General features: G+C 39.2%; 1 protein-coding gene across 2 annotated transcripts; it reads left to right on the top strand.

Moving 5' to 3' along the window:
* The first annotated feature begins 1,326 nt into the window (after positions 1-1,326).
* CFLAR (CASP8 and FADD like apoptosis regulator) lies at positions 1,327-18,548 on the top strand. 2 transcript variants are annotated; one of them, XM_051787099.1, is made up of 11 exons: positions 1,327-1,515; positions 3,072-3,209; positions 5,228-5,542; positions 6,368-6,473; positions 7,367-7,502; positions 7,673-7,770; positions 8,691-8,742; positions 9,362-9,411; positions 10,597-10,675; positions 13,353-13,848; positions 14,749-18,548. In XM_051787099.1, the coding sequence occupies exons 2-11, from the start codon at positions 3,160-3,162 to the stop codon at positions 14,885-14,887; spliced, it is 1,521 nt and encodes a 506-aa protein (XP_051643059.1). In that variant the 5' UTR covers positions 1,327-1,515; positions 3,072-3,159; the 3' UTR covers positions 14,888-18,548. The 2 variants fall into 2 exon arrangements, with proteins under 2 accessions (XP_051643059.1, XP_051643061.1); XM_051787101.1 differs by lacking the exon at positions 1,327-1,515 and having other exon boundaries at positions 3,078-3,209; positions 5,128-5,542.
* Positions 18,549-18,596: the final 48 nt, after the last annotated feature.

Here is an 18,596-nt window from a genome sequence, read left to right as displayed (position 1 = left end):
TCTAATCTTACTGCTATGCTCCATGTTGTAAGTTTATACTAATTTACAGTTCTAGTTTACATGAGTAGCTATGGAAGACAATGTAGTGTTTCAACACAGAAACGAGAAGAATGAAGAACCTTGCATACAACTTCCAAATGCTGCCTATAAAAATATGAAAACTAATAAAAATTAGGTACATTAAGGAAAAAGCAGAGCACGTAAACAGAAGAGTATATTGGTAGCTCCAGTAATGGCTGTGTTAAATGGGTAAATCACTCATTCTTCTTACATAAAAGAAAAAAATAATTCTCCTTTTGTAAGTCTCCACCCATACCATCTCCTTAAACCTCTTTTATTAGCCTGTACAAATCTTTTATGTGTTTGCATGGAACAGCTCCAAGGAGAAAGTGTACATATTGATTCACAGCAGGTAGATGGTTTCTTTCTGAATCAGTGCCAGTCCAATGCCGCACCTTAATAGCCAGGATACTGGGATATCCTTGAATGACTGATATTACAGGAAGAGCCTGGCCACACAGTTTCAGTAAGAACACAGGTATTTTTTCAGAACAAAGAGCTGTCACTTGGTACCTGGCCAAATTCTACTGTGGGTAATTACTTTCTGCCTCCTTTTCCCTTGCAGTTCCAAAGACAGTATGAATATGTGTGTGCTATCCCAGAGTACTGTGCTTCCACTGCTCTATTTTTAGCAGCACAAAAAAAATGACTCGCTGTAAATGCTTTGAAATCCATTGAGCTGGGAGTTGCATGTATCTAATTTCACCACATATGGAGGTGGCTTTTGTCTAGCAGACAAAATAGCTCAGAATTTTAGATTTTAGGCCTTTTGGAGAGCAACTCCAGTTGCACCACTACCAGCTCGGTAAATGGCTTCATGGAAGTTGCTGGGAATCGCAACACCCAGTCTTCAGGAACAAGGCATTACTTAGTATTTAATTAAGATTATACAACAGGAAGCATACAACTTTAACACACCTCTACATTATCCTCACTATGAACGAACGAATTCATATAGAGCAAGACATGAACCAAGCAGGGGCTTACCTCTGCCTAAACCCCAGCCAAAACACGTACTCCCACTGAACTCAGGTCTGCAGCTGCTCATTAAAAAATGCTCTACTACTTAATAGCTCCCAGGGCAGTACAGAGCCGTCCTGTCTGTCCCCTTACCAGCAGCGGTACAAAAACTCCCGTGCACACACCGAACCCAGGACCGCGTTCCCGCTATTCCATCCCCTCCCAGGGCTGCCTCCCCTCTGCAGCCGCTCAGGGAATGTCCGAGGAAGGCGCCGGGCGGTGCCACACGGCCCTGCCCCGCCTCCACCGTGCGGGAGCCGGGCGGGCGCATTGGGGCGCTGCTCCGCACACCGTGTCCCGGCGCAGGACCGGCACGGAAACACCGCTCCTCAGCCCGCCTCGCCTCGCCCGGCCGGGCCGGCACCGCCCCCGCCTGCTCCCTGCTCCCAGTGGCGGACGCGAGTGCCGTCGATGGGACCTCCCCGGCGTGTCTGGGTGCGTTCTACCTTTCCCCCCTCCTTTCCTCGCACTCCCCCTCTCACGCTGCGCTCTCAGTGTAGGCGGCTGACACACCGTGCTCCGGGGTCGGGTCCTCTCCCCTGTGTCCGGGCGAGCGGCGGGCTGTGGCCGGGCTGTGGCCGGAGCGTCCGGCGCAAGGGAGGCCTGAGCCTGGCCTTGGCTCACGGGGAAAACCGAAACCGAATGCGGTCTAAAATGACGTAGTTAGAAATTTGAGTGGAAAACTGCATAAACCACGTCTAGTTGTTGTTTTCTGTGTGTGTTGCTGGGGTGGCGGGTGTTGTTAGGAGGACTGGGGCGTTAAAAGTAGCGCGTATCTAAAAAACTTAGTGCGGGCACTACTAGTTTACGCTGTGAGAAAACTGTTTAAGCCTAATAGAACAATAAGGAATGCGAAAGTTCCCGAGGGAATTCCCTGTTTTTCCCGAGTACCTCGCACAAGTCCTTCTGTTAGAGGGCACAGGGCGATGAGGAAATAGGGAAGTGGGAAAGCTGCGGAGCACGCTCTGCAACTTTGAAAAATGCCGGATGGCAGCGGCTCGGAGCGCTGCCCTTCTGCCGCCGCCCCGCCTGTTCAAACAGAGCAGAGCGGAGGAGGCACAAAGCGCCCCCGGCGCCGTTCGCCGCCAGCTCACCTCCTACTATCCTGCCAGCGTGGGGTATTCCACATGAACTCATCTTGGGAAACAAGGATCGTTTTCCGCATCAGCCGCACCCACTGGGGTTATATCCTGGTTTTGTTGGCGGGAAGATGACTGTGAAACGTTCGAGATACAAAATGGCCAGCGGGGAGTTAACTGGACCCTTGTGCGTCTTTGTGTGTGAGGTTTTAGTACGATGTTATTTCCTGCTCCTTGCAAGGGGGAAAAAAAAATCCTTGATTGCACATGCACGTGAACACACAAATTATTTGGGCAGTTTTATCTCTGAGTATGAACTTTTTTATTTTGTCTTAGAAGATAAATTGGTTTTTTTCTCCTCTTTGTAGAGAATCTACATTCGATGTAGGTCCTGTTGCAGGGCCCGGGTAATCTAAATAAAAAGCCAGCCTGCTCGGTTTTATGTTGCCATTGCTTTTCACTTTTTCGTTAATTATTGCAGCTATGATAACTGTATCTGTGATGTTTGAAAAATTCACCAGATGGCCCCTTCATCTCCTCGAGTGAAGTGGATCTGGCTTAGATAAAAGCACATGGAATGCATTGGGCTTGCCCCAGTCTTGTGACATATCTGCTGTCAAAATATGGGCACGTGGTGCTTGGTTGCAAAGTTATAAACTGGTTTAGTTTATACTAAAAACTTACTTCATGTTGCGCTTACTCATTCGGCACACAGTATCCAGTGAATGTTATTGGCGATCACTGAGTGTGCACAGTTGTTTTTTCTTTTATTTAGAGCATCATTCCTGGTCCAGTGGAATCATACAGAAGAACACATGATCCCACGTCATTTTTCTTTTGTTTCCCCCCCTTCCATAAAATTAGGAAGTAGGCCCCCCACAATAATTTTTGGTCTTGATACTTGTCCAACAGAGTTGATGTAATAAACTGTATATGGACCATCAGTGGAAAATAGTGGGTAGAAACCAATGTGTGCTGGATCTGGATCAGTGATTTGGCAATGGTCAAACACCACTCTTCCAATGTTTTTGTGGACAGACTTGCGTACAGGTAAGACAGTTTCAGCACTAGAAGTATGATCAGCATTTTTTATAATGAGCATGTGATTTAGCTTATATAAAGGAAGTTCACAAAAGTAAGTTATTTATATGTGTACCTTAAAGGCAGATTATTTTTAAAGTAACATATAGTTGGTAATTTTGCATGTCTGAAATCTCAACTCTGTAGGAAATTACTCCCTAACGCACACACACTCACACTCTCTCCCTCTTTTTTTAACTAGTTTTAAAAGACTAGATAAAAATCAACTGGAATAGTTAAAAAGTTTTTTTGAGATTTCTGAAAATGGCCAAAAGTTGTTAAATTCCTGTTTGCTTTAGAGTGAGTCATAAATAAAATTTCCTCAAGTCCTTTTGAAAGTCCCAGCTCTATGTATCTGGGAGATACTTTCATATGAAAGTGTTTTCTGTCTCCCCTTTCTTGACTGCATTATGGCATGAAAACAGTCTGTGTCTTTCTGTAGAATTCTCATCAATGTTTGATGCTAGATTGAAAATAAGTTAGCAATTAATATGCTTTTTCTCTGATAGAACATTCTCCAAAACACATTAGAGTGTAAGAGGAGTTCCTCTGCTTATCCTCTGATACACTCCTTTAGTGGGCAGTGACACCCAGTCCATGGGTTTAACCAAATCTGTTTCTTACTTCCTTTCTTAGGAAAGTCAAGTAGATCTGTAGAGTTATTTTTCATTTAAACAGCACTTGGGGGGCGGGGAAGGCTTGTACATGAGTTTATCTCGTCTGCTTCATTTATGAACACAGTGTATGACATTGTTGCTTGTAACTTCCAGAAGGTGTAACAAAAGGCTGAAAATGCTTTAAAAAAATCTTCCTCAGGTGCTAGAATCTTCAGTGTGTTAGGCTTTGAAGTTGTGTTAGCTTTTGCTTTCCGGTACAGTGTAAAAAAAACTATGCAGTTTAGTCATCAAACTCCTTTTAAGGACTAAGATTTGTCTTCAGATTGCTCATCTCACCTTTCTCCATGTATGTAATGGAGATCAGAGGAGACTAGATAGAATTTCCAGAGTTGGTGGCAGTGGAAATTGAACATAGCACCCTATTGATTTTGTTAATCACAAGGCTGGGGGTTTTTCTAAGGTGGAGTTTTTATTTCAGTTTTCAGTATGGTGACACGTGAATGTTACATGAAGAAAAAGGCAGTCTGTGGCTTATCTATACTTTCAGAGTTAACCAATTTGCATACTGAAGGTTGGAATTTTTTCTTTGAGCAGTTCTTCAACCTTTTTGAGCATGAAGGGTGTGTATGGAGAATCCTTAAAACCCGAATAATTCATTCAGATTGGAATCACTTTAAATTATGCCAATAAGTAAGAAAATCCACATGCTCCTGTATTTACAGCTAATTAGCATTTTAAAATATTACATGTTATCTTGTTAATATTTCCTTAATTTTTACTTTATTCAAGACCAAGTGCATACCTGATAGCAGTGTTTTTATATGTGTGTGGGTTTTTTTCGTTCTTTCATCTACTATATATGATTGCACTACCTTTTAGCTTCCTGAAAAATACCTTGAGACTTTGAGGGGAGAAAAGGTGGTGGTGAGCAGAGGGGTGGAGGGTTGCTGGGAAGGAGTCAGAGCTTTCAGAAATACTTGAAGTACCCATTCATCAGGAAGCTGATGACTTTTGTTTCACTTCCTATGGAATTTACAGATTAGTGTCAATGTAATTCACTTTAAAAAGAACTCACATGTCTTTCTGATTAGTATGATCTACCAAGTACCTTTAGTTCTATAATGAATAGCTGGGAGAGTCCCTCGAACACAGGAGGTCTGTGAAAAGTAAGTTGGAGTTTTAGTCGAAAGCAAAATACTTCAGTTAGGAGAGTTAACTGTGAACTTGTGCAGCAGATCCCTGATTTACTGACTTCTAATTCTCTCCCACAGAACTGCTTTTGTAAAAATGCACCTAGTTAAGAATGAACACCAGAGAAGTGCTGCCATAGACATGGGCTTCATGTCACGTTGGTTTCCTGTTTATAACCAGTAGGCACAGCAACAGAGTGATGACTGCGTGCCAAGTGCCAGCTGCCCTTATTCACCAGATTCAAGAAGAACTGGATAAAGAAGAAGAAGAGATGATGGTTTTCCTGTGCAGAGACCTTGCTCCTGACTTGGCCACTGCTGATCTTAGAGAGATCTTGGCAGCTTTGAATGAGAGGGAGAAACTGTCTCCTGTTGGCTTGTCTGAGCTGCTGTACAGAGTTAAAAGGTTTGACTTACTGAGGAGGATCTTGAACACTGAGAAAGCAACAGTGGAAGCTCACCTGACCAGGAGTCTAAGACTTATCCCTGATTACAGGTAATATATCTATTTCAGATTTCAAAGCTATGCTATCTTGTTCAAAGTAAATGGGGGGTTTTTCTTAGTTTTGGAGAGGGATGGGAGGGTTGGTTTTTTATTTATTTTTTAAAAAGTTATTAAAGGTAAAAGAAAAGCAGAAAAGAGCATTATATCTAGAATTACAGTGAAAAGAATATGTCAAGTTTAGTCCCTAAATTAAACCTTAGTAGCTTCTCACAAGTCGTGACATTAGAAGCATCTATATTTCAGGAGTTTGTATGTTAGTCAATAAAACCAATGATGTTTGTTAATTGTAGATTAGCAGATAAAAATGGCACTGTAAAGGGACATCATTAGTTAGAGGTATTTTCTAGTTTGCTTTGGGCACATAGCCATGTGGTATAGCTTTTCTCAAGGGACCTCTCATACTACTTTTTTACTCTATTAGTTTCGAGAGGCTAAAATTAAGAAGTTCCAGTTATTTTCTTTGAGAGACTTCAGAAAGAAATACATATACTCACAAGGAAGATTTTCCTATGTTAACTTCTCACTAAAATAAAAACCCTGTACCTAATAGGTAAAAAAGTTAAAGATGTGTTCTGTTGTCTCATTCTCTATTGAAACATGAAGAAGACTTTTGTTTTCCTAACAGTGGCTATTACAGTGTGAGTAAGGCAGGTGCTAATTAGAAAGAGCAGGATCTTGTAGCATGGTAGGTTTTTTGCCTGTTTATTAATTGGAAATGATACATTAAGACTGGAACATGGGAGAAGCTCAGTAGTTGGGCAAGGGAGGGATCTTGCTTCAAGCTAATCATTTAGAAATATCTCAACTTTTTTTCAGGGTGCTAATGGTAGAAATAAATGAGAATCTGGAAAAAGAGGAAGTGGGTTCTCTTCTTTTTCTACTTAGAGACTATACACCTCGGATGAAAATGGCAAAAGATAAGGTATGTTTTTCTGGTATTCTCCCCTGGAGCAGTGAGAGATCAAAGTAAAAAGGCAAGTAGCTAGAGATCAAAGGAGAGGAGACAGTGCTGCAAGGGGTAGAGAGGCAGGAGTAGAAAGACATCAGAAAGTGGACACAGAGTAGTGGCTTCTATTTCATTTTGTTGTTTTTTAATTCAAGGAAGGAGGCATGAAAAACAGGGAACAGTGCTTGCTGTATCTAAATGCATAGTGTTAGAATGAACCTCACAGGCAGAAGGCATTTTTAAAAAGTCTTCAGTAATACTGACCTGAAAGCTCATATAAGAAGGATCTGAAACCAATAATCATTTGAAATGTATCTTGAATTGCAAAGTCACTTTTTATGTTTGTGCTCTGCTTCACTTACAAAGGAACAGATTTATTTTAATTATGCCTTTCTCTGTACCTTTTTATTCTGAATATTTAAGTCCTCTGAGAAAGCAGAAAGTCAGTAGAGAGGATTCAGAAAACTTGACCACTGTGCGTAGAAGACTGAAGATTTCTGTCTTCTTCAAAACATTTTCTTTAATCAAGGAAGGAGAGGCCCTACAAATTTCACAAAACTTTTTTGCCTCTTGCTTAGTGGCATGTGAGATGACATTCCCAGTGACTGGCTTTGTAGCAAAAATGAAATGCAAAACTGTTTCCTCAAAAACTTAAAATTAATTTTTAAGAATATCACTTTCTATTACTTCTGTGATAATACCAAGAATTCTTATACCTTTCAGAATATTTTCTTAGTGTGTCAAAAGGTAACATCCCTACATTGCTTATACAGCCTTTATGACCTCCCCACAGTATTTTCTGGGTTGTTTTGTTACTTCTGATAGAGAACAAATTACTGATAATGTTTGGTTTTCGTTTGCTGTTCTAGAGTTTTCTAGCTCTTGTAATTGACCTGGAGAAACTAAATTTGGTGGCTCCTAATCAACTGGATCTGATAGAAAACTGTTTTCGAAGTATTCACAGGATAGATTTGATTAGGAAGATTCAGAACTACAAACACAAAGGTAAGATGCTATTTTTGCAGTGGTTACTCTTGATAGCAAGAATGAGATGTGCTTTTACTGAAAATAAAACTATGAGTTACAAATCAGAGTATTTACCTGCTTCACAGATTTAGGTTTTTAAAACAGTTGATATATCATGGTGTATTTGTGTGTTTCTGTTAAATTTGCAGCTTTAATGTCCTCCATTCATTCTCAGCCAGTGTATGTAAATGCACGCCCAGCATCTCTCACTAATCTCAATCTGATTGATCCTCCTTACAATTCAGGGGTAAGTATACAAGAAATCAGACAAATCCTTTATTTCTGAATATTGCCAGATGTTAAAAGGAGATTCATCTTTCAGAGCCTGAGGAATGAGAGATTGCTAGTGACTAAAATACTACTTGGTTTATTTCTGTTATTCCCACTATTTGCCGGGTTTAGGGTCTGAGTTAAATCTTCTGAGTGAGAAAGGTCCTCTTTAAAGAAGTCCTGTGAATTTTTTCCTATTAGTTGAACATATAAAATCTCTATCTTGAAAGGTTTTTTCTACTACACTCTAGTGGAGTTTTGCTTTGAATGGTCTTTACAAAACATATTATTCTTCTTTGTACCATTGGACCTTGCAGGGAAAGTAGCTTTTAATTTTTGAATCTGGAGATTAGAGCTTTTTAAGAAGAATTTTTCAGATTTTTTTTTTGTGGTTCGTTTTAATCTCATGTTAAGAAAATATGTCAGTATGTGAAAAGTCATCAAATCCTATTGGATGCAGTATTCTTTATATTTGGGTTAGGTCTGATATTGTATTAGTATGACCTTTCTTAAGGTCTTTAGTCTTGCTAAATTGGATGAGATTAATTCTGTCATGTGTTCAGTAAATGTTCCCTGCTGCTCTACGGGAAACAAAATTCACATCTGTGGAGGTTTTTTTTTTTTTGTTTTACTAGATTAGGGAATAAACTTTTCTTTGCTGATCATGACAAGCTGGTAATTTTTTTTCTGAGGAACAATAATTTTGGAGTTTTTTGTTTGTTTGGGCTTTTGGTGGTTTTTTTCATTAGTTATTTGGTAGTCCTAATTAGGTGATATATATGAATCTAAAACATATAATCCTTTTATTGAGAAAGAAATACTGTTGTGTTTTATTTTGGAACACATGATTATTCTTGAAATAGAAAGGGAAAATTATGCCCTTTTTCTTCATTTTAGATTCAGAATGGGAACAAAGAAAAATTACAAAATGGACTAAATCATACCCTGGGTAAGAGCATTTTTATCTGAGTTTTGGTAATCTAAAAGAGCCAAATGATTAATTTCTTTGTATCAAAAGGACTGTTGTTTGATGGTTGTGTTTATGGTTAATCCAGCTGATAACACCAGGAGCAGAGAGTATTTGGTACGTCTGAAAACTGAGCCTGGCCTCATTATTTGGTCTTTAGTTGCTTTGCTTGTGCTGCCACATTTTAAAACTTTATTCAAAATTGTTGTGGGTTTCCACTGTCACAGGTTTTTAACAGAATAAACACTTTATTAATAAAACCATGGATAAGATTGACTATCCTGAGTACCAGGTTCTTTCTATGTATATTGTGTTTTCTCTGGAAATACTGCTCAAATATGGTGATTTTTAAGAGTAGTTGGCTGAATTCCCTCAGTGTAGGAGAGATTCCTTTTTTATTCTAGTCACAAGCAATGTAAAATGCAATCGAAAATGACAATTTAGAGGAGAAGAGTTTAAGGCTTTTTAAACTTCAGTGGCATACATAGAATCTAAGAGGTCCAGATGAGTGAGATATGTTCCTCTTTATAACTGGTCTGGTGTCAAAGAAAGCTCACTGGTACTTATGTACTGAGATTGCTTCTGTATGTTTTAACTGCAGCAGAACCAGTTCCCATGTCCATTCAGGAGTCGGGATCAGCGTCACATAAGGTATGTGCTTGTCCATATGTATGCATGTGAATATAATAACCTCTGTGAGAACTTACCTTGGTTTTCTGGGTGTTTCATTTGGGGATTTCCTTTAATTGTGTGCAGACAGAGTAATGTGTGCACCCTCAGCCATAAACAGGTTCTGTGAATTGCTTTCACAGAATATATTTTTAAATTTAAAAATTTGCTGCTACTCTGGAAGCAACAGTGTGCAAAATCCATGTATGTGTGGTGTGTACACGGAACTTGTACATTTATTAGTGGAGGCCAAGTTAAAACCACCTGTTGGAGGTCAGACCTCTCTTGCCATCTTCATTAGAAGTCACAGGGCTTCCTTGCATACAACAAACTTTGTTTATGCTTCCCTCCTCACCCCTTGCTGCTCCAGGCAGGAGACAGACATGCTTTAGGTATTAATGATAAGAATGGACTACTGCTATTTTCACTAGTTCTCCTGTAGGACAGGAACAACAGAGTTACCTGTACCAATTGAATTTTAATCTCTTTAGAGGGGAGAGAGATTGTGATAGTCATTACAGATTATTTAGGAGCAACGCAGTTGTTCCACTAAATAAGGGAACAAATGTTCTGATGAGCAGTGCTTGCTTGCACACCTGAAGAACACAAAAGTTCTCTATTGTGTTGGCACTATGAAGCTTGTAGCTCCCAACATCTCAATAGCAGAGACAGTATTATAATACTTATATAAGTATTTATTTTTTACTTCAATAAATACTTAATTTGGAAGTACTATAGGAAGACCATTGCTTTCATAGTGCAGGGCTTTAAAAAGCCCCTTCACCCCACACGGCAAAAAACCCCAAAACCTGACAGACTTGAAGATCTGTTTAGAGGTAAGGTTCATTTCAGACTTGCTTCTATCATTTTTGATATAGTCTTAGTCTCTGAGGATCTTTATAGTAGAAGGATTGCATAATGCAAGGAAACAAAAATTAAGCCTGTACTAGAAATAGGGGAAAAGAATCATTAGTCCATTTCTCCTGATTTTTTTGTTGTGTAAATAAGATATGCTACATCCCAGTAGATAGATTTCTGCTAGCTACTCTATGGAAAACAACTAAATGTAATTTAATAGATCTGAGGTGCTAAAATCTGAGAAAACAGTAAGGTCTGTAAGTTGAGAGAGTGATGTTAACTTTCTAATTGTCCTCTCATGTTCCTCAGGGGACTGATGAACCTTACAGAATGCAAAGTCAACCTTTAGGAATATGCCTGATCATAGACTGTATTGGCAACGATGCAGGTAAGTCTCTGGAATTTGAAGTTCCTTAACTTGTTAATAATTAGAACAATATAATATAAAGAGTATATTGTACATTTACCAGCCAGACTAGGGTAATGTTGTCCTAGTCAGCTAGTCTACCAATTCTAGTAAGTCTTCTAAAGCAGGGAGTTGGAAGGCCCAACCTGAGGTTAAAACTAACTGTCCCCCCAACTATTGCAAGCAGTGTTAGTTTGGTTTTTTGGTGCAGAATCTCTGAATGAAAGAACTTGAAGAGGATAGACTGAATTTTGGGAGGGAGAAAAAGGATGTTCAGAGACCTACCTGCTACAGTCATACAGCAGGTTATTGGCAGAGATGGTAAAGATAGTGTTTCCCACCAGTTAAGACAACCAAAACCATTGGATTTGAAGTGCAGTCATATAGGGCACGATAGATTTTAAGTAGTTATGTGTTCCTTTATTAATAATGCAGGCTTCTGTCATACCTTGCACAGTTTAACTGAAACTCTCACCATGCTGTCTCTGTAGTCACTGCCATGGTTAAAATGTGGGGGTTTTCTGATGGCCCGATCTAATCCAAGAATTAGATTTTTGCAGAAGCAGAAAAATCCCTCAGTCTCTAACCACTGTAGCACTTGAGGCTAAAAATAAAAGTGAAGAGAGTAATTGCAGTCAGTTCTGTAGTAGGCAGGAGACAGGGGAAGGAGAGGGTTTGTGGACATATCTTTTGTTTTTATCATATGTAATGGTCCAGCAGATGGACCAACTTAGAATTATTCATGTAGTTGTTAAAGAGCAGTGGATGTGGAAAGTAAAATTTTTGTGTTTGCTTGACAATAATATGTTGGATAAATTATAGAAACCAAGACATTTTGCCATTAGGATAACAGGAACTAAAACTGATTCACAATCCTGCCATGCATGGATAAGAGGGAAAAGGAAGGCACTTAACTCAGTTACATGCAACTGGGAAGCATCTTTGAGATTTTGGCCTGTACTGATCTCTGGAGAAGAAAAAAAAAACCAAAACCAACCAGACAAAATCCCCCCCAAAAAGACTAGAAGAACAAGGATGCAGTTGCTACATATAGAAATTATATTGTTCATTGTAAAGTACTAAAGCACTTCCTCACTTCTACTCTCAAAAAAACAAAACAAAAAAAAACCCCTGAATTTGTCTCAAGGGGAAAACAGACTATCTTCCAAGGACTGAAGGACTGGGGCTGGTGGCTCTTGGAATCAAACATTCCGCTCTGTCCTGCTGCCTGCTTTTTTGCTTTCCTGTTCTTCTCTTTCTTTGAGAAAGCAAATTACCCTTTGGATGCAAGAAACTTACTATGCAGCCTTAATCTGGAAGGTAGCTTGATAGTCTCCTCCAGTACCAAAATAATTGCTACTTGGAGCTATGTTTCTTCAGTGTGTAGAGCTAAAGAGAACATGAAGTGTGAAAATAGCCTTGTTTAAGAAAAAATAAATCTTTAAATTTCATTGTCTCCAATGGCATCTCAGCATGTTCAGACCCAATTTACTGAACTGTGTTTTATTGACCTGTGTTTTACTATGCCAGGATCGAGTTCTTTAAATGAAACACATAAGTATAAAAGCAGATAAGGCATGTATGCTGGAGAAAACAGGAAAGAGAGAAAGAACTGCTATGTCAGATACATAAATTTAGATCTACTCTTCCTTAGAAGGCATGGATCTTTTGCACAGGCAATATACTGTGCAGACATCTTTGTCACAGGAATTGCTACTAGATACAAAGGTTGGCACAAAAGTAAAACAAATCATTATATGTGCTCTTCATGAGCTCATATGGTCATTCAAGTACTTGTACAAGAACAGAAAGTGTAAATGTGACAATGGGAGTCTGCTGACTGGAAAGGAACAATAATGAGTGACATGTTTAGCACCCGGCAGGTCAGATACACCTACAAATGGCTCTGCTGCCATTAATAATCATCCAAAGTAGTTATTTAGAACTTAGCACATTTTCCTGCAGCACAGGTTAACACAAATACAATATAGTTAAACCTCAGGATTTGGCTATCTACAGTTTTAATTTTTAACTCATTTGAAAGGGTTCTTTGCTCAGCTTTCTTTTTTCCCTGAAAATGCCATTCTGTCACCATTAAGACTCCAGTGTACATTCTTCACCTGAGACTTGTCACTTAAAGTCTGTTTTATATAATAGGAAACATAAATTACTGCAGAAGGTTCATTTTTGACTGAATTAAGGGAGCCTCTATGTTTTTTATGCAGTTCTGTATATCTATAATAACCATTCAGAGTAATTTTGACCAGTTAAAAGGGGAAACAGGCTTCCCATGCTATTCACGTAATTCCTTACCATTTCAAGTATGTGAAACATTTTCTAATGTTTCTTCTTGCGTCACAGGAACTTGGGATACTCACTCTAAATGAAGTATGCAAGAGTCTGTGGAATTTGGAACAGATCACTTGCCAAATAATACTGTCTTTTGTTATCATGAAGTAGATAACTCACGTTAAAGACAACATGCATATAGCACTATAAGTATGTAATGTACTGTGATCAACACTGCGTACTCCTGATTTTTTAATTGTTGTGATAAAGTACTTAGTTCCAATAGCAAAACACTGTAAATATGGTAATTCAGGATAGTTGAGATTGAGCCCCAATGTACTGTGATTTAATTACCTGTTGCTTCTTTCAGATGTGTTGGAAGAGACCTTCAGAGGCTTGGGCTATGACGTTCATTGTCACAGATATTTAAATATTGCCACCATGAAGCAAACATTGCTTGATGTTGCAAGTTTGCAGCAGCACAGAAATTATGACAGCTTCATTTGCATATTGGTCAGCCGTGGAAGTCATCAGGGCATCTTCTGTACAGACATTACCTGTTCTGGATTCCCTTTGGAACAAATAAAAAATTACTTCACACCAGACTCATGTCCTGGACTCCTAGGAAAACCAAAGCTTTTTTTTATTCAGAGCTACATTGTGCCAGAAAATGAGCAAGAATGTACTAGTCTGTTGGAAGTAGATGGGAATGATAAAAATATCATTACTAAAGTCATTATCCCCCGAGGAGCAGACATCTTTTGGAGTCATTGTAAGGTGGATGTATCTACACTAGAAAAATCCTCAACTTCATGCTCATATTATCTGCGTTGTCTGGCTGAGCTACTCCGTGATCCTTACATAAGGTAAATTAGAAAAAGAGGAAAAAAATAACCCATTTCCTATGACAGCCTGTTGTCATTGAGAAAGAGAAACCTTAAGTTCCATCCCATCTGGTCCTGTAAAGTGACTTCATGCAGCGTCATAAGCTAAAAGACAAGTAGCCTGAGGTAGGAATGAAGTTTCTGGTTGTGAAGAGTAAAATTAAAGTGTGTTATGGCACTGGGGTTTGCAGAGTAAGAAGGGAGTCCTGGATAATGTATTTCAGCACTTTAGAGAGGATGCAAAATCTTCCTTCTCCAAGATAAAAAGGCACATTCCAGGCTTCTGTTAAATTGAGGATTACCATGTACCATTAAGGAGAGCTCTGCTTGCAAATATAAGAAAATCAGTGCCTAAGTTCAGGAAAAAGGCTGTAGAGAGGGAAGGATTTTCTGCTTTTTGTAGATTTAATTTATCCTTCACTCAGCCACTAGATTGCCAGTATTCTTGAATTTAAACTGTCAGAAAACTTTTCTCTGTTTAAAGAGATCAAAAGGAATCTGAGCAAAAGTCACATATATATATTTGGATATATAACAACAACAAAGATTTTGTCTATACAAATGATCTACCAGGGAACTAACAGCTGTTTTTCAAGGTAGTTGCAGCATTAACATTTAGTACCTTTTTACAAATGCCAAAACCTTGTCTTGAAATCACAGATCATCATATCAGCATAATTAACATCACAACAGCGATTTGGGTTATAAGTTTGTCTCAAAATGCATCTTCAGCCTTGTGTTTTAGAGGTCTAGCCTCTGCAGTAAAGACTGAAATTTGGAACTTTCTCCTTGCTGAGTCTAAAGTTGTCTTCTCTCTTGTGGATTCTTAGATGGTGTCTTGCTTCATTCTCTAATGGAATGTTTTTACTTTTGTTGCTGCAGGAAACTCCCTATATCAGATATCCATACGGAACTGAACGGAAGAGTTTATAAATGGAATGAGACCGCTGACCCATGCCAACAATACTCACTTCTGCTCCAGCACACACTGACGAAGGAACTTTTTCTTTTTCCTACTTAACTGCTCTTGGAAAGGATATGTCTGAAGTTTCTAACAAGAAGTATTTAATATGATCCGAACAGTTTCACACATACTTTTACTTTATGCATTTTATTTCATGTATATCTAAAGTGCCTGTTGCTTCCAAACCCAAGAATTTGGAAGCATTTTGGTGCATTAAGACACTAGATTTTATATTTTAGTGCAGAAGTCTCTGAAAGCTTGGGTGAGAATGGTAGCTATTGTATAGCACTGCAGCAGATCTTGCAACTAAATACAACAGGTAAACAGAGGGAGAAGAGCTATAAACTGTATAGCTGTTGGGTTTTCCAACAAAACTAAAGTGGCTTCATTGTTTTATTGGTGATTTTTTAGCATACCTGTTAGCAGTTAATGCTTAAACAAATACAAGCTGGACCAAACCACCGAAATGCTCTGGGTACTTTCCCCTGCACGGCAAATGTGTCAGGAAAGAATTCCTACATAGTAATGCTAGTTCTTCATTAACAAGTTGTGGTTTGCATGCCTCCACAGACTACCAAAACAGGAGGGGGAGAGAGATGGTCTTTCTAATAATCTGGATTCCATCTGCTTGCTGCCTTAGAGATTGTGTCATCAGTACTGTCCACAGCACACAAGGGCTCTATGTTATTAAATGAGACAGTCTGCCATGTTTTGGCTAAGTTTTCCACTGATGCAAAAATGAGTCTACATGTGGCAGGACATTACAGTAATCTACCACACAGTTAAAAAAATGGGGGATTTTTGCAGATATTTTGTGGAAGCTGAAACTTGATTCACACTCATTACAACCATAGTTGTAAAAGGACAATTAAAAATATTTGAACCTAAGCATAGCATGTAGCACGGTTCTTAAGCCATGGGCTCTTTGGATTAAATTAAACACCCCATCCTCACTGGTTTTGCTTATGAAAAAGAATATGCCTTTATTAATGGATTTTTTTCCCAAGTTTTTTCCATAAATATGAAAACTTTTCTCCGGTGGAGTAAGTGCCTAACATGAAAAGTTCAGTAATCTGCTTGTTGTATAACAGTAAAACCTGGATGGGTTGTCCCTCCTAAAGTAGGCCACTTGCAAACTTTTGATATTCCTAATAGAGTCTGCTATCCAGGGAACAAAATCAAAGCCTTGGCATGCCTTGCTTGGTTTCTGGTGTAGTTTTTTAATGGGGAAAGAGAAGGATTAAAATGACAGATTTGGAATCTTAAAGTTACTTCCTATGAGGGCTAGTAAATGAAGCAAATGGTGAAACAAATGTTTTCTGTGGTTGTAGAAATAAGATGTCATTTCAAGTCATATATATCTAAGTGATGTTAACAAGAGTGACCTCTTTCACAAACTTCACTTTCCGATTTCCCTCACTAGCTTTTGCGTGTGATGAGCACTTCTGCTACCTAACCAAAAGCAGGGAGAATGGAACCAAGAGGAGGCAGATGAGGAAAACAAATATGGAAAATGTAAGCAGGAACAAGAAGGGGAATGGTAGGGAGCATCAAGAGAAGAACAGGTAGGGAAAAGATGATTTGTAGGAGAAATACAGTGTCAGTATTCGTAGGAGAAGAAAACAGGAAAAAGGAAGTAAGAATAATAGTGGCTATCCTTACAGGCTCTGATGATGTGGTGGGTTGGTTGATGTTTTGTGGGTTGGTTGTTTTGGGGTTTTTTGAGTGATGCTAAATACAACTATTTATTTAAAATATTAGCAATAGAATATATTCTTCAGAAAATGTTCTTCCACTTTTGTGACAATGTAAGTTTGGTTTGAGGGTCAAGAAGTGTACATATTCTTTGCCTTACTGCATGACACAGTAAGTCCATGCCCCCTTTGTGAAGAAATGAAAACTAGAGGGTCCTGTAATTAACCCTTACAGTGGACAAAGAAGGGAGTCTTTTTGTGTCTGGCTGCTCGGATTGCAAGTGATTACAACCCCCTGAAGAGTTGTGGGGACAGCTATGTATTGCACAGCATTTGTGGATATCAGATACTGATTTTCTACACTGATGTTTTGTCCCTCAGTAGGTTCTTTAACCATAGCAGTACTCAATCTGTAATCATTCATTTAAGCAATATTTAACGCCTTTACACCTCTTTCAGGAGTGATATATGGGTAGGCTGATTCCCTATACCTAGTGCATAGTGAAAAGTAGAACCAAAGTCAGTATTTATGCAGGAATTTTGTGATGCCAGTTGTGTGGCACTTCTCCCATAGCTTATAGAATCATAGAAGGGACCTATCAGGATCATTGAGTCCAACTCCTGGCCCTGCACAGGATAGCCCAAAGAATCATGCCATGTGATTCCTGAACTGTCAGGCCTGGGGCTGTGACCACTTCCCTGGGGAGAAGCCTGTTCCAGTGCTCAACCACTTTCTGGGTGAAAAACCTTTTCCCAATGCCTAACCTAAACCTCCTATGATTCAGCTTCATGCTGTTTCCTTGAGTCCTGTCACTGGTCACCACAGAGAAGAGATCAGTGCCTGTCCCTCTTTTTCCCCTCACAAGAAAGTTGCAACTGCAATGAGGTCTTCCCTCAGTCTCCACTTTTCCAGGCTGAGCAGACCAGGTGACCTCAGCTGCTCCTCATAACCCTCCACACCTGTCTGTTTTTGCCATACTGTGCACCAAAATTTGAGTCTAGAAATGGATGCAGGGTGTAGGCTGCATCAAGTTGTACCTGTATTGCAGACAGAGTAATTAAATGATTTCAGGTTAAATGATTCAGTAGCCAAAAGGGGAAGAGAATGAATTCTGGAGCCATCATGAGTTCAGGGTGCTAGTACAGGAACATAAAAAGTGACATGCTGGTGAAGTTTCATGGTCTTGGATTGCCAAAATGTCTAGTTTTCAGAAACTGCTGTTTGACAAGGTAAAACAAGTCACTCTGCTCCTGCATTGTCATTGCTTGGAATATGGCTGTCAGATTCACTGCTCCATGGTACTTAATTTCAGTTTTGGTTTCTGGTAACTGGGATAGAAATTTCTTGTAGTTCTGTATGTGCTATATATGTGGAAGAGGGGAAGGAGAATTGACAGAATATAAATGATGCCTTTTGATGGCTCAGAAGGTGTACTCATGAGGCAGGAGTTTCTGTGGTGTGTTGTACCAGACTTAATGTCTATGATTTTTCTCAGCCACTTGCGTTGACATGGCTGAGCCATAAATGGAGTTTACTTTGCACTGTTACATACTTGTGTATTAAGATGTTTGCCAGCTCATTATCCAAAAAAGAAGTTAAGTTCAAGAGGAAGTTATGGTGCTAGGACACGAAAGCAGTTGTAGATGGAGCATGTTGTATGTCTGATGTTCCCTTTCAACTCTGCATAAGGGGTGACTTCTGTTACAGATACCTTTTGAGATACAGATACCTTACAGAGAAGCCTTTTGAGAGCTTTTGTGAATTCTTTTCTGCTGTCTGGAGTTTTAAGTTTCTGACATGCCAGATGATATTGCTGAGAAGAGGCTGCTATCTATATGGATGTTCTAACTATGGTCCATTTAAAATAAATCTCCTGTACTGAATTATTTAACAGCTTTTCTGTGGCTGTTTTGAAGAATGTCTATTTTTCAGCTTCTGTATTAGAATCAAGAAGACACTGCACGTCAATCCAAATGGTGGATTTCAAGCTGATTTTCTGAATAAAATTTTTGGATGCAGTCAGACTGACTGTCTCTATCTCTCTTTAGAACACAGAGTAATTCCAAAATTC

This window comes from Manacus candei, unplaced genomic scaffold (genome assembly GCF_025592945.1).
Source record: "Manacus candei isolate 608988 ecotype Guabito, Panama unplaced genomic scaffold, ASM2559294v1 h1tg000023l, whole genome shotgun sequence".
Taxonomy (NCBI): domain Eukaryota; kingdom Metazoa; phylum Chordata; class Aves; order Passeriformes; family Pipridae; genus Manacus; species Manacus candei.
This window is presented reverse-complemented; position numbering and strand designations above follow the sequence as displayed.

Coding starts and splice junctions, on each gene's coding strand:
- CFLAR (XM_051787099.1), top strand. CDS start 3,160: ATGGTCAAACACCACTCTTCCAATGTTTTTGTGGACAGACTTGCGTAC. Junction 7,503..7,672: donor TCAGAACTACAAACACAAAG/GTAAGATGCTAT, acceptor TTAAATTTGCAG/CTTTAATGTCCTCCATTCAT. Junction 7,771..8,690: donor ATCCTCCTTACAATTCAGGG/GTAAGTATACAA, acceptor TCTTCATTTTAG/ATTCAGAATGGGAACAAAGA.